The sequence below is a fragment of the Seriola lalandi genome, unplaced genomic scaffold (assembly GCF_002814215.2).
Source record: "Seriola lalandi dorsalis isolate HSWRI2012SDOR001 ecotype SW California unplaced genomic scaffold, Sedor1 jcf7180002054320, whole genome shotgun sequence".
Lineage (NCBI taxonomy): Eukaryota > Metazoa > Chordata > Actinopteri > Carangiformes > Carangidae > Seriola > Seriola lalandi.
In genome coordinates, this window is record NW_019524873.1 from 152401 (window position 1) to 179268 (window position 26868).

A 26868-nucleotide genomic window follows, 5' to 3' on the forward strand; every position below is an offset into this window, starting at 1 on the left:
TGATATTTTTTTTGTTTCTTCCTTTCAATAAATCCCAATAAAAGACCAAAACTAACAATGAATGTATCTTACTAACAAGTACTGTGTGTGAATCTTATTCCTCTGGGCTGTAGAGCTCCATTAAAAACACATCAGTGAGCCACTCTGTTGCACTGGGTGACATTTTCCTTCATCATCATGAACACACAGACTCTAGTTTATTTTGACTCAGTCCCAAACACCATCCTGCTGCCTCAAATACTCACTAGAGAACCAAATGTGGATTAATCTGCTGCTGAAAACAGACCCTAGCCAACACTCTGTTTCCTCCTGTTTCAGTAACGTTTGCTTAAAAACTACAGTGACCACTTGTTTTAGGAAATTACTGAACCTTTTGAAAAACAAACTGCCATGTATAAACGAGCAAGCTGTGCAATGCACATTTGACTCAAACTGATGTCAGTGCAGCATACATCAGTAAACATCTGTCCTTTGTGATTAGCCTAATCAAATCCTCCACCAAGAGTAAATGGCTAACAAAAAGATAATATCAGAGTAGTAAAGAACCAGTCATACAGTCAGAATACCAGGCTAATGATACTGAGTCCTCTAGAGGTGAAAACCATTAAAACATCCGTCTTCAAGATTTGAGTTACGCAGATGGATCTCCCAGTAGGAACAGCCTCCGGTTCAAAAAAATGATGTCCAGGATGGATTTTTTTTTCTCTCTGAGGATTACAAATGCATTTTATCATGTCAAAGCCCTCAGACTGTCTAACAGTGCAATATGGCTCTTATCACAGAGGGTGTGTTTGTGTTGGGGTGGGTAATGAAAGCAGAACAGAGGGATTACACAGCAAATTCCCCGAATGAAGGGCTGCGTGAGGTAGATGATCAGATTATGTTTGGTGTCAGTGCCTTGATGCAAAACAGACCCGGATATGACTCGGTCGCTGGGATAATAAAGTCTGCTTCCATCCTCAGGTGCAGAGCCAGAGCGTCATGCTGCAGCTGGAGTTCGGTGACACGGTCTGGCTCCGTCTCCATGGTGACCCTCGCTACGCGCTCTATAGCAACACTGGACACTACACCACCTTCAACGGATACCTCGTCTACCCTGACACCTACGACTACCAGACACACCGCCACCAACACCATCCTGCCTACAACTCCCAGCAGCCCCAGCAGGACAACATCCCCTTGTTGAATGATAACCAGGCCACAGATCATGTCAGTTCTGGAACGAGAGGTACGGTGGAGGAGAAGGAGCTGCAACACAGAGAGGATGAGGAGGATGAGGGGGAGGAGGATGAGGATGAAGAGGATGACCAGAGATCTGCTTTCTCAGTGGGGCGGACCCAGAGCATTGTGGGAGTGGACCAAGTTGGCCTGCCGCAGCACCAGCCCGTCAGCTTCGATACAGCATTCGTCAATATCGGGGAAGACTTTAACATGACCGAGGGGTTGTTCACCTGCCGTGTTCCCGGTGTGTACTACTTCTCCTTCAATGTGGGCAAGCTGCCGCAGAAGACGCTGTCCGTCAAGCTGATGAAGAACCGTCTGGAGGTGCAGGCGATGATCTACGACGACAGCCAGGGCGAGAAAGCTTTGCAGAGTCAGAGCTTGATGCTGTCACTGAAACCAGGAGACACAGTCTGGCTCTACTCGCACCAGAGAGATGGATTTGGGGCTTACAGCAACCACGCCAAGTACATCACCTTCACTGGCTTCCTGGTTTACCCAGACTTCCCTTCCACCACCATCGCGACCACCAGTCAATCATATGCAGACAAGAAACCTTAGCTGCAAGGCATGAGCTAGGGACTGAACATTGTGGGAGGAATTCATAAAAGGAGGAAACATCTCCAAGTCCATCCACAGAAGTGTTGTGCAGTTTCTGAGTAGAGCATACTCGTAATGAATGCTGCTTTGTGGTTGTCTTTGACACTTCCTCTTCATATGAATTCCTTCACAAAGTCACAGGGACCTTGGACTGAGTACAGAGCCAAAATGAAAAGCTCTCCAATTTCCAGTTAATGGTTTTGAAAGATATGACTTCATCTCACATAATGTGGAAGCCTGAATGACAGTAATGTGAACTCTAATTGAATATTTCACTCTATAATGAAAACTCAGTCATTACCTGCTCATCTCAGTGTCAGACCACCTCTCATTAAAGTCACCAGACCAACGGCCGAGTTATTGTTCATTCACGCATTTGTGGAAAGAAACTACGCACATTTACTCAAGTAGAGAACTTAAGGACAAACTTGAGTTACCTTTACTTCGCTTGAGTATTTCCATTTTATGCAAATTTATACTTTTACCCCCCATTTCAGGAGGAAATATACTTTTTACTGCTTTACATTTACTTAATGGCTATAGTTAGTAGTTGGTAGATTATGCCTACAAAACATATGAAGAGCCCATAAAAGATGATGCAGTGTGAACAATTATAAAATTAGAGATGAAGTACTTGAAATCGATTAATGTGTCAATTGACAGACATAAAACTATTTTAATAACAGATAAATCTAATTAAGAAAAAATGTAATATTTATATTATAACATGTATTTGTACATTAGAATGTTTCATGCCATTTCATGGCTTCTCAAAATGAGGATCAGCTGCTTAAATTACAATGAACTGAATAATTTTGACTGTTGGTTTGACAAAATAAGCAACTTGAAGGCGTCACATTGGAAGCTGTTACAGCATTTTATCACTATTTTCTGACGTTTTACAAACCAAACGATGGATTAATTAATCAGGAATAGAATCTGCTGATTAATCCGTGATGAAAATAATCATCAGTTGCAGTCTGACATAAACCAACCTCATCCAACTACAGTGAAGTAAAATGCTACTTACACATTAATGCATCATTTTCACAGCATAAAAAAAAACTATTCTGTCTCCACTATTAGTGCACTAAGATCAAAGTTTTGGTTGAGGATCAGTCGACAGCGCTGTGGGTTCACACGTCTTCTGTTGGTGCTCTGGCAGATGAAAAAACTTCGCCTAGCTCCAGACGTCTGAATTGCTGCTGATTAAAGTGAAAGAAAACGATAATTCAGTCCGATTATTAATGACGATTAATGAAAATTCATGCACATTTTATGCTATTTGCTCAGCTGTAGGCGAGACTCATTGACTACACATGTTCAGTGGATATTGAACCGACATAAAGTTGAGGAGATAATCACAGAATTTTCATGTTTTAAGTGAAATATTCCTTTACGTGCATTTGTTATCCTTGTCAAAGACTTGGTGTTTCTGCTTGTGTGTATAAAATTCACTTTACTTTCTTTACGTCTGCAGAGGCATGTGAACATGATATGAACAGCGTGTTTTGTGTCAAAATATCTCCTCTCTTCATCTTGGAGTGTTTCTCGTCCCGATACTCCACCACGGCGGAGCGGAGCACGACGGGACGAAACTGACTCCGTTTTGGAAAAGTGCAGACTGCGTCCCCATCCAAATGTTGACCACATGCCACCTCTGAGCCTGCGGGGATCTGGACCATAATTTGATTTCTAATTCTAGCAGCGTCTAATTCATTTCTTCAGATGGCGAGCACTGCGGGGAAAATTGGATTGCTTCTCCCGGGCCACTGTAACATGCATGTCTGTTTAATTTCACACCACCGGGGGAAAGATGATGCGGTTCAAAATGTGATGAACCCTGACTTTACGAAATCACCTTCTCTGTTGGAGAGGCACCGAGCGAAGTGATACTTCACTTTGACTGAACATTTACAATGTCTTTTATTAGACTTAACTGGACGTACATTTATGACACGTCATGTAAACTGGTCTAAAAAACACCAGTGTACTGCAGGTAGGCCAATTTATGTGTCAAACTAATTTTGAGAGAAAGCACTGTTTAAATGATAATATGTTCGACTAGAGTTTTAAAGGGTTGCCTCACTTGATTTCTGTTGCGTTTTGTCTGTGTGGCTCAAAGCACTGAAAGTTACACTGATCAATATTTCTGTATAAACATTGGCCCAAATGACTGTACGTAATATGAGATGAGTTGCTCGTAGACAATTATCACCTGACTCAACAGTTCTCTTCAGCTCTGTTTAGCATTTTAGCATCGTTTAGCTCCATGTTTTGGTTTTATAGCCCAGAACTGTAGTGTTTTGGTTCACTCTCCCTGCTCTCATTACCTTCATTTCCAGCCAAAAAAAAAAAACACTATGTGATACCGACACATTACCAAATGATGAACACACAGAGTGACTAGCTGATGAACATAGTGGAGCATTTAGCAGCTAAAGAACCAGAGATGATTCTCAGGGGCTGGTGGAGACCAAAAACAGTGCTAAAAAAGAGTTTGACGATAGAAACATGACTAACTCAATGCTTATGTTGTTCTGTGTCAGACAGATGTGTAAAAACACAACTGTCTGGTAACACTGTCACCATAACAACATTAAATGGTGACAACTCGTCGATGTTGTTTACAGCTCATTCCATTGGCCCCAAGTGGCAAAACAAATCTTAGTGCAGCTTTAAGAGTGTCCTTGGTACTCTGGGTAATCCACGGTGTAAACGTTTGTTTTTTTATTAGAACTACACTCAGTCCATATGTGATTTATCCAATTGTGCCAGGAAAATGAAGTGATATATACAATATGCTGCACTCTAACCATTCAACCTTCATACCTTCATGTATATTTGGGCTTCTACTGAATCCCTAAATGTTGCTACTATAGTATAATATAGTCACTTGTGCAGTATCATTATTGGTTCAGCTACTGCAGAGCCGCATGCTGGCTAACATGTATTGCACAAACAATAAAAATGGATCAATGTCTAATCAAAACCAAACCAGATGGAGAGAAACAGCAGCTGAAAATTAAAACAAAGACGCTGCAGTAAGCAGACAGCAGGGGGTTAGACTCGATATATTTACAATGAAGTATCTGAGAGATGTCAGAAACATTGGTACCTATTTATCGAGACAGCCATTAGTGGAAATCTACCTTCTCCCATCTCATCCCTGCTGCTTTGGTACTATGGCCATTACTTAACGACTGGCGGATGCTTCAGGAACCCCGATAAAACAACTCAAATGGTAATTATTTTCACTGAATTATTTGCAAGTCCAGTTAAAAATCAAAACACGCATACCGCCCTGTAACTTCAACAGCATTCTCAATAATTGTTCTCTTCCTGCTTGTGACTTTTTCATTGAGACTGCATGTTATATATTGTCTAGTTTCTGTTTTATTAATGTGTTTCTCCTTCCATCTCACCTCCCTGCAATTTCTTTTAACTACCTGTATGATTAAAAAACATAAAAATAAATAAGTCAAAATAAATACCATCAACATAAACCTATAAATGTAACCACACTGTGCAATCAAAGTGATCAAAAGTCAGAAAAGTCTTTGGCGCAGGGGAATTGGACTCTCAGTTTCTCTAGAAACTAATAAGAGACTGTTAGTCTCGGGCTTCAAACTCTCTCCAGGCTTCTCTCCACTACAGCGTTACTAATCAACAATTTCCTGTCCTTTACGGCTGCACTGACTTCTAAGAAAGACAGTAAGAAATTATACTGCGAGTATGCCTCATTTCAGATAATAATGTATTCTGTCACAGTCTAACCCTTGGTGGTTTCTCGATTTCAGCCTCAGTGACTGAGCAGTGCACAGAGGTGGACCTGTGATGGCCTCAGTTTGACTTTAAAAAACAGACCTGACCCAGTTCAGTTAATCACGATCGCTCTGCGGAGGTGATTCTCATTAACAAACACTGAAAAATCCTGCACAGAACTCATGGTGTGTGAAGATAGCATATGCCACACTCAGAGGCACTTGTGTGATGCATGCATGTTACTAAAAATATTAAAAGTTCATAATTGCTGAACAGCTTCACAGGCCCAGTCGATGCCTGTTAACTGTATATTTTTATTGATAAGTGATTTATCTGTGCAGTAATTGACAATATGTTCGATGTTTCTGGTCTGTGCTTCTTTCTTTCTGATAATCCTGATGAAAGATCGATCATTGTGTATTAGAAACTATGTTGAGCAGACATGGGTCAGAATGTAGTTTAAAACACATCCCGGTTATTGCTCATTTTGGGTTGTGTGCCAAAGGCACACATCCAACCGTGATGGAAAAATAACCAAACAAATTACTGAAAAACATGTTGACTCACGTCTTGCTCGTAGTAGTCTGGCTCATGTTGACTCTTTGAAATGTTTTGAGTATTTCTTACATGTAAAATGAATGCTTCAATGAAAAATGTTTGACAAAATAAAAAGAAATGTACGGCCTGGACTGTTATTGTGTGCATGATGTGAACTCAGTCAGAAATAATGAACTGGCAGATGAAAGCAAAAAAGTTCACAGCTGCATGGCCTCATTCTTTATTCCATATTCTGTTCTGCAGCGCCATCTGTTGGGTGATTTGAGTACGGTAGATTTATATGACAGAGTAGAAATACTATATGCTCTAATTACTGAAATCTTTTGTTTGTCTGCACACATACATTTTAAAAAGTGTGGTAACATCCAATCAAATGGTCAAATGCAAATAATAGACTGAAAGTACTCATCTTAATTATACTGCTTCAGCTAATGTATTATTATCTCTGTCAGTAGCTCTGCCTTTGCTGCAGTCATCAAGCATCTTCTCTTACCAAACTTAACAGATAAATTGTTTTTTTTTAGAACTTTGTGATCTTTTATCTTCAGACCAGTATCACCCATCATTAGAGCTGGACCTCAGCAATGCTCTCTTGCCTAAAATCCCTGCAGCCAGGTTCAACATCTGACGGACAGACTGAAAACCAGAAGAGTGGAGGCTGTTTTAACAGCGGACACCGAACACCTGTGGTTGTGGGATTTTTCAACAACCCAATATATGTGAACTATTCATGTGTCCACACACTTTTGGCAATGTAGTTTATTCAACTCGTGCTTAAAGCTTCTGTAAATTATCCTTACTGCCACTGGATGTCGCACTAGACCATCAGCCTGTCAGACCAAAACAAACGCTTTGTCAGCCACAACTCCGGCCTCCCTCCAAGTGCCCAGTCAGCAAGGTGTTTAACACCCTCCTAACCCAGTGAAAGCGGCCATCAAACTCATAACAAGAAGCTGAATAAAGTTACCCTGTGTACACGAGAGCCAACGAAAACAATCCAGCCACAACCATTAGCCCACGTTAGCATTGATTTGATGCGCACAGCGGCAATGCTAACAGTAAACCAGCTAGCGATAGCAACATTTGCCAAAACGCATTGTAACAGCAAGTTAGCTAACATTGTCCTGCTTTCTGTAGCAGGTCACTAATAAAAACAGACATGTAACATTATGAAGCATCAAGGTACTTACACGTGGAGGAGAAGAGCCAGTTCTGAGTCGAGCTGGAGTCCTTCAGCAGCTGGTGGGGCTCCATGGTTGGACTGGGAAAGAAATGCAGCTTTGAACTTATCCATCGGGGTAGTTGCACTGACACTGAAGGAGCCGGTAAAAACATAAAAAAAACTTCATGGATGTTTGCTGGTCCACTGGTTAATCAAAATTTGAGCCGTTTAGTCCTCATGGCCACTCCACCTCCATCTCTTTCTGTCACAGCCTGGTGGTTTCTTAAGTGGAGGAAACACTGGCAGGTGGCTTTCACCTGAATGCTGCACACTGCCCTGTGCCATCTCACCTGTGGGCGGTGCCTGTATGTTTAGGAACATGGGGAGGCCCAACTGCTGAACAGGAGGGACTCACATGCACTAACAGGCACAGGCACTGTTCAGACCTGATACCAAAACAAAGAACAGAGAAGCTCAGATTATAACTCTGACAGAGAGGGTGTACCTTCGTTCTCTGCTCATGACACCATCACTCAACTATATCTTTACACAGAAAACAATTATTTGCGTCTATATTATTGTTTAAAATCTCATATACAGAAGCTTGAAGGATCTCTCACTGGTTTTAGTTGAGTTGTTCCAAATAAAAACCACAGCCCCACAAAAATAATTTCAACATTGTTTTATTAGTATTTTTATTTACATAAATATTTCAGATGGGTTTGTTCAGGGGGCTTGAGTCCCAGAATGACACGAACAGACAGAACATGATGATGGCGAGTGTGTGTGTGTAGACTAAACAGACGGACATCACTTCTTCTCAGGGGCCTTGTCTCCAGCCTCCAGTTTGGGTGCAGCCTCTTTGGGCTCCCGGTAGGCGGGGAACACCTCCCAGGGCGTGTTCAGGTCAAACTTCCTGAACTCCTGCGACAGCTCCACGGGCTCAGCCACCACGCGCTTCACCTCATCATCATAACGCACCTGCAGATGGAAACAACAAGTTTTATTTAACTTAAAGTAATACAATGTTTTTATGTTTAGGATTGATAAATTTCACGAACTGAAAACTCTCAGGTCTTTGAGGAAAATATAAAAACAAGACTAGATGAGAGGCTTTTCTGGTCAAGATGTCATGCTCAAATAATGAATTTCAAAACTGATCTCTTTTCATCAGAATGTGGAGTCATCGGAACAGATGAAGTAAATAAGATGCTTTTTGGGTAGTGTGTTGAAATTAATAATTCATCCATTCCTCTGATGGAAATCTATTCAGTTTATGCCATAAATTATTCTTTCACAGCCCAAACTATCAAGGATTTTCAAAGCCTTTGGGAAGCCTGGATTAATTATAATGAGCTCAAAAAGTAAATACAAAAATATCTAAAAATCACAGGATCCAGCAGAGATGGAGCTCTAAAGCGTCTGGGCACAGCTTCCATTCTGTCTGTCTCACTGACACCCTGCCATATGACTACATTTATCTATTGGGAGGAAACATACGAATCACACATGGTTGAAGCTAAATAAAGCCGATCGCTGCACTGAGAGGACATGTTCCTGGCAGAACTCACCTCAACATAACCAGACAGAGGGAAGTCCTTTCTGAAGGGGTGACCCTCGAAGCCGTAGTCTGTCAGAATACGCCTCAGGTCCGGGTGGTTGGCAAAGAACACACCGAACATGTCCCATATCTGTATAAACACACACACACACACACTTTTATTCTCAGTCTGGTCAGTGTCAAGTAAATTTTAACAATATATATCATCATTTTTATGTAGATGACACTTGGAATCGGAAAGTCTGACATCTGACTACAAATATCAAACTACACAGTAAAACTGTGGGTGTAACTTTTGATTAAAGTCTATTTTTTCCATTTACATTAAGAAGCTTGTGCAATCAGGCTTTTTACAGTTAAGAAATACCTCTAAGATCAGACATATTCCATCTTTTGAATGTGTTGAAACAAATTCATAATAATTCATTTGCAAGCTCAGAATCCTGCCCCCCTGCAGAGTGTCTCTTCTGTCAGGCTGCTGACGGCGCTGTCAGCCGGACACTGCTGCTGACAGTATCATAGTTATTATCACCTGTCTCTGATTCCATCCCATTTAGTTTTATGGTTCTGTCATTTTCACACAAGATTCGATGTCGAACATTTACAGCCTGCATCACTGTTGCTCTGGCATTGCTCTGTGTACTGCGAGGCAGCAAAAAAAACAAAAAAAAAAACCGCAGTGATTGAAATGACAAAATGCAAGTTGAGTCAGCGTTTTCTCGACTGAAACGTCAACTCAGCAGCTTTTTGGGGGCAGCGCTAGAAATTTGTATTGTTTGGTTTTGTTTCAAACCCGTTTTGTGTGTGTTCTTATCATGTCTGATGAATGCTTTTTGTTTATAAAGCAATAAACACTGTAATGAATCCTCAGATTTGGCGTGCAAGCTGTGACTCACCTCCCTCTCGTACCAGTTGGCAGCCATGTGGACGGGGACCGCAGAGTCCACTGGTGTTAATTCATCTGTGTACGTCTTGACACGGATGCGAGAGTTGTAGCGCAGCGACAGCAGATTGTAGACAATCTGTCAATCAGCACACACATCATCGTTACAAAAACATTCAGAAAGCTCATTTACATGGTGTGCACCTTGGATAATCACAAATATTTTAATTCTAACCATGAGACATTTAGTTTCAGAGGAGTACATTTACTCAATTACTGCACCAAACACAATTTTACAGCACTTGTACTTGAGTATTTCCATTTTATGTAACTTCATACTTCTAGACCACTACATTTGAGAGGAATATTGTATTTTTTACTCCATTATTACATTTGTCTGGCAGCTATAGCTACTTCTTACTTTGCAAAATTCACAATAATCAACAACAATTTATTTAGTATTATTACAGGTTAAGCTACCCACCAGTATATAAAATACTTTAAATTAGCTCCATCTTTATGAGCTGCAACTGCTGAAAACATTAATTCATCAATAATTCTGATTTAATTATATAATGTGTATTATTCTGAAATTAGTCATTCTGCATAATTTACTTACTTACATACTTTTACTTTTGGTCCTATTTAAGCTTTTGACTGCAAATGTCTGATGAAACACCAGACAGAGGTGTCATACATTATCATTTTTATCAGACACAGTTGGCCATTCATTACAACCTGAATTGGTTAAGATGAAACTGTTTCATTTACTTTAGACTCAGTGAGAGTCAGTGTGAGGAGGTCCGCACTGGAAATGACTTTGCAAAGTCACAAAATTACAAATTTATTTCCAAACTCGCACCTGAATACAATTTTCTATTCACATTGTTTAAGAGTTTAATGACTCATCAATTTCACTGCAAGTATTTGTCTTCAAAATGTTTTTGTGCCAATGGAGGACATCTGTTCTTCATTTTACAGGTAAGGGATGGAACAGAAATGTGAAGGGAAGGAGCTACTTTGGGCACCACTGGTCCCGTACATTTCTCTCTTAGGCGATGTTACATGACTCACAGTTAGAGCTCTTCTACGGTTAAATCATCAGCACAAAAGATTAAAGGACTGTGTTAGAAATCTGGTTCTTTGATTTAAAAAAAGTCAAAAGGTACAAGCCCGTGTAAACTAAAATTTTGAGCTTAGCTATGAAAACCACAGTGCATTTCAATAACACACATCTAATCACTGAGCTTAAAATTCTGTTAAATTCACTGCAAATAACATGTGGAAGATAAAAATGACGCGGACAAAACACGATTTCTAAAAAACAAAGTTGAAATAATTCAAACTAGTGGCCATAACATAAACCTATAGAGTAGTTACATCATCCTGGACAATCTTGTGCTTCTGTGGTAAATAGATGGTATATTGTATATTGTTTAAATAGGAATACACACTGTATGGAGTTAAATGACAAAGGGATAAAAGGGCAGTTTTATGACAGTTTCTAGGGTTGAGTGTGTGTGTGTGTGGGTGTGCGTGTGTGTGTGTGTGTGTGTGTGTGTGTGTGTGTGTGTTACCTCAAAGCGGTTCTGCCGTGTTGGGATGTCGACAGCAGTCAGGTCAATCATGTTCCTGAACTGGGCATTGGTGTGGTCCCTCAGGAAGGTCAGCACCGGGATCACTCCATCAGGATGTATCATCACCTCCAGCTCATTATAACAGCTCACCTACACACACACACATGAACACACACACTTTCAAGCTATCTGCATGTTTATGAAATCTAAATTGAACATGGGATGGGTTCTGATAATCCAAGGATGAGCTCAGGACTCTGATACTCTTATGTGCATATGAACTGACCTCGACCTGCTGGATATATTTGGGCATCATCTCAGCCACATACTCCCCAAACGCTGCCAGCTGGTTGTGAGTAACAGTATCCTTGGGCCTGACAGTGGCTGCATAAAGAACCACAACAGGTTTATAATGACTGAACAATGCAGCAACTGCTCTCCATGTCACTTTTTGTGTTAACATTGCAAAATGGGTTACAGTTCGACATTGTTTATTGTGCTTAGCTTGTGTGACATTCAAGTTAAGATGTGATGTGAGCTGGGAACAAATGCATGAAAATCAAGCAGATTAATCATCTAATCAGCAGCTCCAAGTTATGCCTCTTGTGAATTTTAACATCTGAAACATTTAAGCATCTGTCATAATGAAAGATAAATCATTGGTTTTGAAAATATTTCCAGAATCACCAAAGATTTTAACCATTAGGATAAAAAACATTCTGTACGTTGATCAATAAAACAAATGGTTTTAATCTGCTTCCCAAATTGCAACTCCTCATTAAACTAAAGTTAGTAGTGAGAAATTACGCATGTGGGACACATCAAATACAACCCTGGGAAGAAAATCTTGGGAAAAAACATTGATATCAACAAATATGTATGATAAAACTTTTTTACATTTGGTTCATGTTGCACAAATTGAGGATGGACTTATGTTCAAAGTAGCTATTAGTGTTGATAAACAGCCTTCTGAGTTTCTCAAAGATTGTCATGGATTTATCTCCCTGATAAAACTGATGCTAAATTCTGTGGCTTAAATATAATGATAATCATGTTTATTCATTTTTAATTGGACAGTGCACATCAATAAACAGAGCTGTAAGAAGCAAATAGGCTGTTTTTCATCCTTCACCTCTCTATGCCATCTGCCCGCCTCAGCACCAACTCTGGAACTCTCTCCCACCAGACATCCCTAACATTGTTTCTTTACCCCAGTTCAAATCAAGACTCAAAACTCATCTGTTTCAATCTGCATATTCGCCGTAATTTCATTGTTTTCTTTTTAACTGTCTGTTGTTTTTATTATTTCTATTGTGTTTTTAATCTTCTATAAAGTGTCCTTGAGTGCTGTGAAAGGCGCTGCCAAATAAAATGTATTATTATTATTATTATTATTATAGTCCCTGGACAGATGTTAAAATTCACCCTAAGAACAGGACATAACATTAAAATGACAAAGTTAACAAGATCATTTCTAAGCATATAACATATACCTGCTGGTAGTCTATCTTATTGATAATAAACAAGAGCCACAAACTGGAGCTTATGTGAGTTAAAAAAAAAAAGAAGGGATTTGTGGTCCAGCCATCCTGTCTGTCTGCTGGTAAACAACCAAATTAGCAGTCTCCTGCAGCATCTGTCACTGTGTACTCACGTTTGGTCTCAGTGGTGGAGCTCTGCAGTCTGGTCTGCTGCTGAAGTAGACATGAAGTCCTTGCAACTGAGAGACAAGCAGGAGGAAGGAGTCAAAACAGTAAATATGAACACTCCAATGACAAATGCATCTACTGAGCTGCAGTCGAACCGGGGTGATGAAAGCAACAAGCCAAGAATGAAAAGCAAAGATACTGATGGGAATTGAATGCACACATGAAAAATTTAATATAAAACATAACCACTTGACCTGTACAAGAAAGAACAAAGTTTGAGTTAAAGGTGAACTATTTTGGAGGTGTTGCATTATTTGCTGGAAGAAGGCTTTACTTTTACAACAGGAAACCCATGTTAAACTTTGACACAAGGTCTCACCTGGTCTTTATCTGTGAAAAAAAACCTTGAATTTTTGGGATGATCTTACTCTTTATTTATTTGCCAAAGTCTTTCTTTGTTCTAACGCAACAATTATTCCTACACAAGTAAAGAGTATTAAAGGATGTACAAAATTAATTTCTTAGCTCAAACGAGACTCTTCCCTCCCGTCTGTTAAGTTGCTTAAAACACTAAAACTCATATAGCTTTGTTTTTTCCAGCAATCACTCATTTCTTACTATGCTTTATTTGAATTCTGTCTCTTCTGTACAGGGCTAGGGGTCTGCAGTTTCAAGTATTTAAGAGCACTGACTTAATAATGATAAGTCAATCCAGCTGTTTTGATAATCACTTAATCATTTGTCATTTTTCAAGGAGAGCCAGTGAAAAAAAGCCAAACATTATCTGATTCCAGCTTCTGAAATGTGAAGATTTGTTTAAAGGGAACATTGATGGACTGTTTGACGATGTTACCTTAGAATCGGGATAAATAATGATGGACATTTCTCGCTTCTTTTCCGATACTTTATAGACTAAACAATGAAAGCCCCTGAAAACTTTCCTCTGCAACCTCAAATATTTTGGCTAAATACGCTAAAATCCGTTAAAGTCTTAAATTAAGTGAAAATCTTTTGTTTTTCTTTGTTCCATTACCACACAATATAGGTTAAAACTATTTCAACGGTGACACATTTTGTGTTGTTTTGTCTCTGTAGTCCAAGATATTGGCTCTGAGATGAAACAATGACAATGAGGTTAAGTGCTGACTTTCACCTTAATTTAAGGGTGATTAAATGATGCCCTGTCTTTGTTCTGCTGCACTGTTTAAAACTGGAGGGACTTTATGTTGATTTTTGTTTTACCAAGTATTCATGTTGACACGGAAATTAAGGGCAGTTAAAGGGGTTGATTCAAACCCTGTTATATGTGCCTCTGTCTGAACATTTCTCATTATTAATGTGTTTCATAACATGTACTGGTTCTCATTGACATTATTTACATTTAATCTGGTGACCATACTAAGCCATACATGTTCATTTTGCAGCTGAACAGTGCAAAGCTACGCTGAAACTCTTGTTTATGTCACTAACGTTACAGTTCTCTTGCCATTTTGCAAAAAGAACAATAAAAATAATTCAGTACACTCGTTCATCATCCACTCAAAACACTCGTGCATGACTGTTTCAGTTGCCTAAATGAACTTATGTGTCACTAAAACAAAATAAACAGTCGAATCTGCCTGTCACTCAACCCGGTGTGGGCTAACGCTAGCATTAGCTAACACTAGCTCGAAGGTCAAACCTGAGACATTTGAAGGTTGAAAATGACGCTGTGTCGTTTTAGGTTGCGTGAAAATGGACTCGAGCTAAATGGATAACTGCAGCAAACAGTCTATAGAAACACTAATGAGTTCCTGGTCGACTTACTGTTAAAACTCCTTCCAAGACCTCCGCGGACAAACCGCACCAACGACGACGCCATGTTTGCTCTCTGTGGTCGTTTGTCTCCGGGCGGAGAAGCAGCTGTCAACGGTCTGTCGCCCCCTGATGGGCCGGAGGACAAATGTGACTGCCGCTGTGGAAATGAACTGACTCTTCCTCTGTAAGGCGGTTGGCATCAAACAATAAAGAATATATATACTAGAAAATTCCTAGAGAAATGTTTAATGTGCTGCTGCCCTTGATCTGCAATAAAGCAATACCACTATATCCCCATATGAACGATAGCTTATAAGATCGAACTTTTATTACCTACCTTACCTCTTACCTTCTTGACTCTTATTTTGAAAGCGTCCGTGCTTCTGTCTGCCAGTATAAACTGCATAAGGTTTTATACAACAGAGCCAATAATTCCCTCTTACGATCTCTTATTTTAAAGATTAATCCAAATCGTAGAGATTGTGTTTGTGTGTTTTTCGCCTTTTATCGCCATTTACGTCGCCATGGTTACTCGAGTCGCTAAGAAAAGTCAAAGCACACCATTCTCGATCAAGTCGCACGCATTGATATATATAGTGTCTGGGTTTTCTCAAAGCTGCGGGACTAAACACGCACAGAAATTTCGATACGGAAGATGAATAAAATATGATTAACTGACATAAAAAAGTCTTCCAGCGTAGTCAGTAACCACAATTGTTGAGCATCCTTGTCTCCAGTCAAAATGTAACAAGCACAGGACAATTCAACTGGGTTTTTTATGTTTTTATTACAAAAGTCAGAAGCAAACTGCATTGCAATGTTGGATTGGAATAATTTTTAGTTGAAACAAGATGTGTTTACATTCTTTTAAAATAATTCGGATTTTCATATATTTTAGAAATAAAATGAATAGGTTTTAGCTCCATGTACTAAAACCAGAGAATGAGGGATTTGTAGAATAGATGTTTTTGGTCACTGTTCCATGTTGACACTGTCAGTTTGAAGCCACAGGTTTTATGAAATGTGGGTTACACATATAATCCATGATAGTGCTGACTGTCTGTTTCATGAATTAACCACTAAAATTTTTAATTTGCCAATAAAAGCCTTTAAATTTGCTTTTAAAAACATGGGTGGGGTAGAGGGGCAATTTGGCATTTATTCTTCAGTGGGTGTACATTATGATATGGAGGATTGTCTTTGTGGCTTTAAACAAGGCTCCGAGTCCAGACTTTCTGCTGCTGGGAACATAATGAATTCCAACCCGTTGTGACCCCTGCACTCTCAGCTGGACTGCCCACACACCTGCTGGTAGTATTTCCTCAGCATCTCCACCTGAGCAGCACGCACCAGGATGTGGGGTCGAACAGATGCCAGCTTCTGACAGGCCTCCTCTGGAGTCCAGCAGTGTAACTGTCAGCAGAAAGGCACAATGTCAAAATCAAAATACCCACTACTCACTGACTGAATGTAGAATCATGACTGTGAGGTTGAACTGTTTCAACTTTAATTTCAATGCAATGTTATTGCCAATACAAACCAATCCTTTCCTGTGAAATACCTATGGGAAATTAAATGTGTTTAGCAGAATATTAGTGCTGCTATTCTTCTATAAAAACAGGTGTAATCTACCAGATATGGGCTTATTCTGCACAGTTTGGTAAGTGGTTTAATTTTAAATATGGCAGGGGGGAGTAGAGTACAAACTGAAACTGACACATTGAGCTGAAAAGGGCTGCAGGGGACAGTCTGCTACTGTGCTCTGTGACACACAAACCTCCTACAAGTCATCGAGGGAAACTATGTCACCTTGCTGTGTGGTCCTGTGAAAAAACACTAACATATGCCAGCATGGCTCAACTGCTCACAGTTGTTCACAACACAGCTTAGCATGCATAACTCCCCCCCGTGGAAGAAATTAGCTAAAATAGGTGGAGACCTTCCAGCATTACTGTGCTTTAAGTCCAGAATTCCCTCTTTGTTTTACTAGCCCTCCACTGCAGCTCACCACAGAAATACTGTCAGTGTAAACACAATTTGCACTGTGGATTTTGTCCCCTATAAGCCTTTCAATGTATATATGTACATGTCAGACTTTATAAAATAGTGAAATTATCCTTTAAGGTAAGATAGTATTTACTGCAAGGATGTTATAGTGCATGGTATTACACTGTAAAGTTGCTTCTCCTTTTCTGTTAACTGTTTATTCGTGAAACATCTACTTAAAACCATTGTCTAGGTTGGAGATGATAGTGTAACGTTCCTAAAGTTTTGTACTGACCCGGATGAGGTAAGCAGCAGCCAGTGTGGCGCTGCGGGAGCGTCCCGCCTTACAGTGGATGTACACGCTGGTTCCCTGCTCATGGTGCTGCAGGGCAAAGTCCACGCCTCGGTGCAGGTTCTCCAGGCTGGGGACGCCAGTGAGGTCAACGGTGCTCAGCCTCAGCTGCTCAACCCCTGCAGCCCGCCACTCCTGCACCCATCAAACACATCCAACAGTCATTTATCATGGAGTATGTAAAGGACGACCCCATTCTCCAAAGACAAGTGAAGTGAACTCACCTCGGCTGAGTTGCAGAAATATTTAGTCTCATAGTTCTCATTCATGGTGATGACCCCTCGAACATTTTCTGTTTCTACCAGCTGTGACACAAGAACACACAGAGACAATCATACTGTTACCGTCTGGATACAAACTGTCTGCAGTATCTACAGTAAAGATGATATATTCTATATTTTATAGTTGTATAATTCATTGGCAACTATTTTGATAATCACATAATCGTTTTAGGATTAGTCAATTATTGCAATAAATGATGACGATTTGGCAGTGAAGGGGAAAGTTGAGGGAAACAGAACCCAATTTTGATCCACTTATTGTTGTGAAAGGGGTTTAGAAATCCTAATTAAAGCTTTAACACTGTTTAAAACAGTTTCAGATTTGTGCACTTTATTTCATTTATAAAAGAAAAAAAACTCCACATTTATGGAGGGTTTTTTCTTTACACAATTTGATTAACAAGAAGCCAACTGTAACTGTTTAAAACACTGTTTCAGATGTGTAAAACAATTTAATCTATTAGTGAACACTGAAAAATGTGATTTCACCCCTTTTTTAAAATCCAGATCACATCAGACCAAATCCACATCAACATATTTAGACTTGTTAAATCTGGACCAATAACTACAATCATTGATCTGGATTAGATAAAGAGGGAGAGTGTGAAGACTCTTATATATGGTCTCGAGCAAAAACCACTGTACTGGTCCGATGCGGTCTGAGTGGCGAAAAAAAACAGTGAAGTTGCTCTATCAAAGTGGGTTTTTAACAGTCACTGCTTTAACCAGGATGTTTAAACCATTTCACAACAATGTGTGGTGCAAAAACACCACCCGCTCAGTATGGTCATTCAGATTTCCTTTCCCCTTATTCCCATTAACTTTCCCCTTAATCGACCGAATCAGAAACTGACTTCAGTGTCGTAAAACAAGGTAGTTTCACCTACTAGCTAATCACAAATTGTAGCATTTCTACTATAATGTAAGTAAAAGGTCTGATGTTTCTTTCACAAGACACTGAGGCGTTAAAGAGACAGACAGCCAGAGAGTCTTGTATGAGGCAGTCTGACCTGTTTAGTCATGGATCTGAACGGCAGAGCCCCCAGGACCACCGTCTCGTCCACTCGGTCAAACCACCGCCTCGACGACACCTTCTCCATGACAACATTGTAGGCTAAAGTCGGGTAGAACAGCAGCCTCGCTAACGCTCCGGACATGACTGAGCTATCTATAAGAAACTACTTAAAAACTTAGCTTTTCATCACTACTACACTCTGTTGTTGTGTGTAGTGTCTCTGACCCACAGGCTGTATAGTCTGACCTGTCAGCCGGTTGACATGCGTTCCTCCTCCGGAAGTCTGCCCCGCTGACAACAGAACTTCCGCCGCGAATCCTTCAGAATAAATTCCGTGACCTCCACGAAATTGAACACTGACTGAGAACCAGTAAAACACTGGCAGGCTAAGTGCCCACTTCATCTTGGATTGTTAATGCACAAAATCTGCCCAAGATATTAATTTTACCCTCTACTTTAGCGTCCCTTACATCTTAAACATATCATAAACTTCACAACAATATTTTTCAATGGAGGTTGTTACATCCAGAACATCCAGATGTCTGGTGATCATATCAAAACAGTCAAAGCCCATAGTCAGTTAGATGACATCAGATAATGATGAGTTTACTCAGCACTGATTCAATTTAAGAAGCTGGCTATGTCAAGTTAAACTGAATTAATGGTGCAGAGGTTTAATTGTTGTAATCTCTCTGATGACTTGGTCTGAAGTCAGCTCTGCTTTAGTTTGCATACAAGGCTTATCACAGTCTAATTGGTGAGTCTGCTGACACTCAGATCACAGACATTGATCTGCTGAAAAAAACTTGTAATCCATGCTATTGCTCTCATTTTATTGATTATAATTCTCTTGTCTACGGCTGAGCCAAACATACTTTGCTAACTCTTATAGAAACTATTGTTTGAGATCTTTTTTCATAGAACTTCTTCCTTTCAAAGAGATGATTTTGAACAGATAGAACACCAGAAAGTCACACTTTTGTGAAACCTGTCTATGCTGTGTCGACAGACGCATCAGATTCATTCACGACTGACAAATGTCAAGCACGTGATGTTTGCAAGAGCGAGACCTGGTCAAACTGAACAGGCTGGAGTTTAGACTTTCAGACACGTTAAAATACACTGTATTTAGTTTGTGCTAAAATCACATTATTGTAACCGTGAGAGAACGTGAATTTGGATATTTTGTTTGGCAGCACAAGCTTTGGTCAGGGAGGGAAAAAAAAAAAAAATCATTGTCATCGTAGGAAACTGTCATTCTGTGCTCTTCAAGAGAAAATGCATTTAATATATTTTGACAAGCTTTTCCAAATCAGCCATGATAGTGTATCAAATCCATGTGATTTAACTACATTTAAACTGCTATACAGCACCAATGTATGACACATTTTTACCAACAGTCTTAACAGCCTGTTTAAACAACTAACATCTTTGTCAAAGGGAAGAGAGATGAGAACATAAGATACCGAAATATATACACAAATACATACATGTATAAAAACAGATTTGGAAGGAACAGTGTGAGTGTGTATAAAATTACACTATGCGCTGCAATATATTTTCTAAATAAAAGAAAGTGCAAAGTATTGATAATACATTTGGCCTGTAACTCCAGATTGCATAACTTCATGAAGCAAAACTCGCTTTCCTTTTTACATATTTTAAAGCTGTGCGGTACAAGACGCAGATAACTTTTATTACATCTCAGTAACTGGCACAATCAGATAGCCAAAGTAGTGTTAGTTTAACTTATGATACAAACATTTTTTTCCTCTTTGAGACAGTGACAGGGCAAAGATTCAGTAAATGGCAATTGATTCCTTGTCCCTTGTGTATCATTGACTTAAAACTTAATATATTATTACCTTCATCTATATATAAAAGCAAATAGCAGTGACAGGTAGTGATCCATCTTGTCCATCTTGTAGGAGATCAGAACTTCATTGGAAGGACTATGATATTCTAGCCGGGGCGGTCGTCATCAGAGAGGAGCGGTCAAAGGTTGGTGGTGGTAGAGTTCAAGACGTCGTGCTGGACCTTGGTGTTAGAGGCCTGGGACAGGTCTCGCTGTGGAAACACAAGAGCCGTTGTTAAGGTTGATTCCTCGGACAATACGAGGAAGAGACAACAATTGGAAGCAAACCTAACATCACCAAATAAGAGCGTATCGTTTTCTAATTATGATGAAATGGCACACTGAAGACTGTTAGTGTGAATTAGTGAGAAGACAATCACACAAACTAACGGACTAATAAGGTTTTAAACTATGACTCAGAATATCCACCTTTTGTTTAAATATCATAAAGAATCATCAGGTTATTAGCATCAAGCTATCTTGTGATTCAATGTCTTGTCATTCAGTTTTGGTGGAGCAGTTTTCTCCAGAACCTTGGTCTCTCTACGTCTTCTACAAAACATTTCTTCTCGTATGGCTCTTCAACTTTGGTGCCAAATTGAGGCTCAAGAAATAAACCGTTGAGCTCGAGAGATTTACACTAAAACATTACAACTGCTATCGATGCATCAGTGATAATTGCTATCAAACTGCATTTTTAACAGAGGTGCAAGCCTCGTCACCTTTAGCTGTTTTGTAAATATTAAATAGCAACTTAACTTAAGTCTCATTAAATCAAAGTAATCTCTTTATAATACTAGCAATGGATTAGTTTAGAGTATGTCTTTGCCTTTCCACTGAGAAAATTATAGATTTGAACATTTATTGCTGCAGTCTAAATGATGAAATTATCTCAACAAAAATGATTATAGTATACACAGTCTGTTGCAAATGTATGGGGATTGACCAGGGCTGATGTTAGATTCCTGAACTGAATTACTGTGGCTATGGGTTCAAACAAATATGGCTCTGGATCAGTGTCTTGCTCCGGGTGAAGGAGGGAGGCTCTGATGATATTTTGGTGGCAAATATCACAGTCAGCGTTCTGAAGCATACACGCTCCAACTGTGAGGTGGACAACTTAAAAGCATCTGGTGTAGACACTGGGCAAGATAGAGCAACACTTAAGCAACAGTCTGTCAGAGCTGTAATGAGGGTGGGAGTGTAAACTGTCATGTGGTAACTGGATAATCTCTCCCTTGATTAGAGGCATGCAATTAAAGTAAAAGAGATTAGTAAGCATCACACCAGGTTTTAGCATTCGAAACACACCTTGACTGAACAGATTCAGTGTTGACCAAGTCCCTCTAAAATATAAATTTACATCATTAGCATTTGTACATCAGAAGCATCTATAAATACACTTAAATGTGTTACGGCACAGAAGTGAGGAAAACAAGATGCAGAGCAAAGAAATTAGAGACAAAAGTGTAAATTACCACAAACTCTGAATATGTGCTGGCAACAGAGGCTATGCTGAAGTTACGCTGTGGACTAACGGGGGTCAGCAACGCACCACTCAGAGGGGACCCCTTCAAATGGGCCTCGTTCTCCTTGTTACAGCTCTGTATTCGTGGGTGGGGGGGCTTACTGCCTCCTGGCGTCCGTGATGCTGGACCCTGGAGGACACACGGTGGGGGAGACCGATCACACAAATGCTTTTTAGTGACGCAATACAGCACAATCACGTTTTAGAGTTAAATTCACAAAGACATAAATGGAGGAAGATAGAAACAACCCAACCACCCTCCATGCTGCAATCGTCAGAATGAACTGATGAATTAGAGTGAATGAGAAAGAACAGTTAGTGGTTCACATGCAGCAGAGATTCAGAAAATATTTCTGTACAAATGAAATGGAAAAATGACAGAAAACACTTTACAATAGAGCAGAAAAAGTGAATATAATAATAAGCTAGTTAATTGTCCATCTAACTTAATAGGCTCTGAGCCGCTCTTCTTATTGGCTGACTGTATTCCAACCTTCAAATAAAAATATAGCAGGTATTTCAGGTAAACACTCAGAGAGCATTTTGATGCCTACTTTATAATCAAAATAGACATGGACATCTCACTTTATACAATATAGGACCTTTAAAATTTTTTCATTAAAATGTTGTTTTCTAGAGAATTTGTTGGGAGATTTTTTTTTCATCTCCTGTTACGTTTTCTTTAGGTTTGATGTGTACATCTTATATTTCTTTTATCTTTCAAATGAAACCAACCTTGTTTGCTGAGAGAGGTGGGCGGGGCACAGGTGAGCGACAGACAGTTCCACCATAGACAGAGCGCATGGTGCTGTTAGAGGTGCCACTAGAAATACTGGAAGTCGCGTTAAACTGATGAGAGAGGCAGAGGGAGCGTGTTAGTGCCGACACACACAGATCATTAAACCAACTATAAGTAGAAAAGCAAGACACAAACTTTAGCACCTTTCGTGTTTTATTTGGTGTCGTGGTGCCCAGGAATCTGCGCTTGGTTGGGGTTCGTACTGCTGTTCCGTACAGCATATCCTCCTCAGTCTGTTTGCTCTTCTTCAGGTGCTGTTTAAAGTAAAGAGAAGCGTCAACACGTTTCTCAGCAAACATACAGGCTAAGCCTTTAACACAACGCAACTTGTTTACCCTTTCTAGTTTCTCCTTCTCTTTCTCTATTCGGTGCAGCTCCCACTGCTCCTCCACATACTGCAGAAACTTCTGGCCACTCACGAGAAACTCGCGACCCTGTTCACTTTCCCACGCATCAATCTGGGCTTTTAGTTTCTTTTCAAGCTAAAAAACAAACAAACAAAAAACACGACGTTACATGACAAATGTATCAATACTTAAGATGTTATCAGTTTAGAAAATAATAGGTGGTCTTCATGTCTTACCTTGGGAAGGCTTTTATGCAGCTCGGACCTCTGTTTCTCCTCTTTGAGAAGGTTCCCTCCTCGGTTTGTGAATCTTGTCGGATCTGTGGCTTTTTTCTGACAACAAGAAAGAAAAGTTCCACATTAGGAGCTTAATACTACGTTTCTCTCCAACATGCGGCCATGGAGCCAGATAAAATAAATTCAGGCGGATTTTTTTTAAGGTATGCACATTCAAATCACAAAGATAACTCACCTCCAGCTCTTGGAAGAGTCTCCAGCTCTCCTCCCATCGGTGAACTCCGTCAAAAAGCTCTTTGTGATCCTCATAATGCTGCTTCAAGCGCTGGATCTCAGCATCATGCAGACTCAACAGCTCTTCAGTAAAATCCTCTAAAATAGCCATTTACATCTCGAATGTCATCACCTAAACAAACTTCAGTATCATTCAGTTTAAAGCAACTAAAACAATAAGTGAACCCACCGCTAAAATATGGCACAAAAGCCTGTCGCTGGTCCACGCTGAGGAAGCACTTTTCCCAAAATACAGCGATCTCGGAGCGGATGGCATCCGTGACGTTCCGGATGTTTAGCAGTTTGAGCTCCTCCAGACGCTGAACCTCTGCTTTTAACTGAAGAAAAAAATAAAAGTGTAAACTGGTCATGATAACAACTACAACCATGGCTGTGTAACTCAGCGTGTCAAAGGGAGTCTTCTCACCGCTTCCAGGTTCCTCTTCTTGGATGCGACCATGTGTTCGTTGAAGACCTCTCTCTCCTCTTGGGGAACCTGCAGTCGGTCCCACAGCTGCTGGATCTTTTCTCGGTGAGTCTCGCACATCGCCTCGTTCTCAGCCTTGCGTTCCTCCAGCTGCAGGATCAACACGGCAGAAAGTGGCAGCAGTTAGCAACTCAGCAGCTTTGACTTGGTTCCCATATTCAGCCAGGCCCAACTATAATTTGTGGAACCCATAAAACCTATTTTCCTTTAATCATAAAGGGCTTAAAGTTTCACTAAATGTAATCAGAGCTTCTGCAGGATTTACCAAATTAAATTTAAGACCTTTTTAATAGCAGTTATAATGCTATAAAAACAATCTCACCTGACACACGAGCAGTTTGAGAGCTGTAATATTGTCTCTGGAAAGACAAAAGGACTCCTCAACCTCACAGACCACGTCCTTCTCGAAACTGGTCTCAGGGATGTGGTCCAGCTCCTCCATGTACAGGATTATCTGCTTTTTGAGGTCCATGAACTCAGCATGTCGCTTTGCCTGAAAACATGAAAGCAGCACAATATCTGGTCAAGGACAGATTAGACTATTAATTATTTTACTGTAATATATTCCACAATAACAGCTGAGTTTAATGCAGAACCTCTTACAAATGTAGTAATTATAAACAAGCTTCTTGGACTTTTACTGCACATATGAAACAGAAACTAGAGTTGTTCTAATACTGACACTAAAATGCTTCTGCCTCTCTAAATGCCTAAATCAGATATCAGCACAGTAGTCAAGTCTATGCACCAAACTTAAACAGTAGTATACACTGGACGTTGCGCTGTGCTGCCACTGGCAACTACTGTTTTAGAGCAGTGAGGAATTGATTTCAGGAAAATAGTGTAAAATTAGCCATTACCAAAATGTCAGCAATTTAGCATCATGTTAGACTGAGAAGTCCAACCAGTAAAAATACAGCAACAGTATGCAAAGCTTTAATTTGGAGTAGTAAACTGTGGGAACTTTTTTTTTTTTATATATATATGACTGACAGTCAAATTAGACAATCAAAGAGATTCTATGGTATTCATGTATCTGTTCATTTTTTACAAAGTAGTTGTTAAATGCTATGGTATCAGACCAGTACTTGGTATCAGTCGACACACAAGTCCAGGTATTGGAATTGGTATTGTCTAGGAAAAAATATTGGTACTGGAATATCCCTAACTGAAACTCTTTGAATCAGTGAGCTGTAGAAAAGCTGTGGCTTCAGTCTTGAAGACCTGCTATAACTTTTGGAAAACACCAGATGTCACTGTTCTTGATGCGTTTGAAGCTACAAAAGATTTTTTAGCACAAATAGAAAGAAATGCCCAGAGCTGCATAAGGCATCATTTGCCCAATCACTAATGAAAGCTGAGGCTTTCATCTGACCCGATACGGTCTCTGGAGTTTGTGCCCATCTGCCACCACCTACAGCATAACACAGAATCACAGCTTCCCTGTTTCTGCAGTCCCAATGACTCAACGGTGGAGATGTAAATTTAACAAAGGAAGCTCCCACCTTCTCTTGGTTCTGGTTGGTGATGTGCTGACCGAAGTTCTCCAGTTGCTCCAGTGAAGGCACAGAGTCGGGCGCGATGCCGTACGGCATGGAGCACAGGATGTCGCACAGGTCCTGGTCCTGCTCCAGCAGAGCCTTCAGCTGCTGCATCCGCTGAGTCTTCTCCTTTACCAGAGCCTCCATCTGTGTGCGGATGTTCTTCTCTTGCTGGAGCATGCTAATACCATCCTCTTCCTGGATATACACAGAAGATAACAAATTGACTTAACTATCAATCGGTCAAGAGGGATCTATAATCTAGTGTGAGTATCTAGTCAGGAGAGTTAAGAGCCCAAAGTAAAGTTAACAAATTGTTACTCAGTGCACAGTTATTTTAACACGGAAAACATTGTTACCTCAAACACAGATAGCTGAAGCTCCAGGCAGAGTTTCTCCTTTTCTGTCCTGCATGTCTGAATGCTGCTTATGAGCCTCTTCTTCAGAGACTCCTCTTCTTTGATCATCATATCTAATAAGCTCTGGTGGATAAATGCAGTAAAACACATTAGCATATGCAGATGGGAGTGTGCAGATGTTGAAATTCTTAACAATATCCAGTAAATGATCATTCTGATGGCTATTTTGACCAATATGGATGCAGATATTTTCATTTCTTTGCAATCGAACCAAATATGTAGTTTCAATCATACAGTTAGACAGTAATACTGGTCCTTGGTGCAGATACAGACGCTGCTCTGTTAGTACGTGTCCTAGGTTATTAACACATTACTGCTGTTTCAAGGAGATGAGCACAAAGTACTTCAACTCAATTGTACAAAACATGAAAAGTTAATTGTTGCATAAACATTTTTTGTGAGTTTTAGTTTAAAACCTGCAATCATTATCAGATTTGTTATTCTCCTGAATATTGATATCAGCCTAAAGAAATCCAGTAGCAGTCAGCATCTAGTGAATATAAATAGTGACAACCCAAAACTGAAACTCTGCTTTGTTGACCAGTGACCAGATGTCTCATGGTACTGTGTATTCATGGCATTTGGGCTTTCAATACTTTCCAGTGGCCTAGTTTCACACATAGCGATTGTTGTGTTCTTGTGTTTGGTTCCCCCCACCCAGACACACACCCTCCTTTCTCCAACTTACACCTAATTTTGTATAAAATTCAAACCACGTGTAAACCTGTTTTAGGCCAAGTGATAATGTCACATAGATCGCAATACATCACAGCCTCCAATTCAAGTTTCACAAATCTGAAAAGGTGTTTTAAACAGTCATTAAATTCGCCATGTTAATCTATAAATCTAGGTATAGCAATTGTTTTACCTAAACCCATTATGATGGAGAAAACCAATGAATTCACAATGTTTGTGTTTTTACAAATCTGAAAAATGTTTTAAACCGTCTGTAGCATAGGTATAGAGTCTATACCTA

At 39.9% G+C, this 26868-nt stretch overlaps 4 protein-coding genes across 8 annotated transcripts in view; 1 reads left to right on the top strand and 3 right to left on the bottom strand.

Annotated features, from left to right (window-relative positions):
* The window catches only part of c1qtnf4 (C1q and TNF related 4), a 28677-nt gene extending 22396 nt beyond the window's left edge, over positions 1 to 6281 (top strand). Inside the window, exon 3 of the mRNA XM_023406941.2 lies at positions 964 to 6281. Within this exon, the coding sequence (XP_023262709.1) occupies positions 964 to 1782 (819 nt within the window). The 3' untranslated portion in view covers positions 1783 to 6281. The remainder of the gene's footprint in view (positions 1 to 963) is intronic.
* Positions 6282 to 7973: 1692 nt separating this feature from the next.
* Positions 7974 to 14902, bottom strand: ndufs3 (NADH:ubiquinone oxidoreductase core subunit S3). Its single transcript, XM_023406922.2, has 7 exons — positions 14783 to 14902; positions 12982 to 13047; positions 11614 to 11711; positions 11328 to 11477; positions 9764 to 9889; positions 8878 to 8997; positions 7974 to 8287 (listed from the first exon to the last, which is right to left on the bottom strand). The coding sequence occupies exons 1-7, from the start codon at positions 14835 to 14837 to the stop codon at positions 8117 to 8119; spliced, it is 786 nt and encodes a 261-aa protein (XP_023262690.1). The 5' UTR covers positions 14838 to 14902; the 3' UTR covers positions 7974 to 8116.
* A 639-nt stretch (positions 14903 to 15541) lies between these two features.
* Positions 15542 to 18682, bottom strand: ptpmt1 (protein tyrosine phosphatase mitochondrial 1). Its single transcript, XM_023406931.2, has 4 exons — positions 18403 to 18682; positions 17336 to 17416; positions 17055 to 17246; positions 15542 to 16186 (listed from the first exon to the last, which is right to left on the bottom strand). The coding sequence occupies exons 1-4, from the start codon at positions 18547 to 18549 to the stop codon at positions 16058 to 16060; spliced, it is 549 nt and encodes a 182-aa protein (XP_023262699.1). The 5' UTR covers positions 18550 to 18682; the 3' UTR covers positions 15542 to 16057.
* Positions 18683 to 19674: 992 nt separating this feature from the next.
* On the bottom strand, positions 19675 to 25954 carry prc1b (protein regulator of cytokinesis 1b). 5 transcript variants are annotated; one of them, XM_023406929.2, is made up of 13 exons: positions 25833 to 25954; positions 25438 to 25671; positions 24255 to 24425; positions 23873 to 24022; positions 23636 to 23783; positions 23408 to 23544; positions 23173 to 23268; positions 22925 to 23071; positions 22733 to 22843; positions 22526 to 22639; positions 21818 to 21920; positions 21574 to 21608; positions 19675 to 20474 (listed from the first exon to the last, which is right to left on the bottom strand). In XM_023406929.2, the coding sequence occupies exons 1-12, from the start codon at positions 25941 to 25943 to the stop codon at positions 21589 to 21591; spliced, it is 1542 nt and encodes a 513-aa protein (XP_023262697.1). In that variant the 5' UTR covers positions 25944 to 25954; the 3' UTR covers positions 19675 to 20474; positions 21574 to 21588. The 5 variants fall into 5 exon arrangements, with proteins under 5 accessions (XP_023262697.1, XP_023262694.1, XP_087030275.1 ...); XM_023406926.2 differs by having other exon boundaries at positions 21741 to 21920; XM_087174149.1 differs by lacking the exon at positions 22526 to 22639 and having other exon boundaries at positions 21741 to 21920.
* Positions 25955 to 26868: the final 914 nt, after the last annotated feature.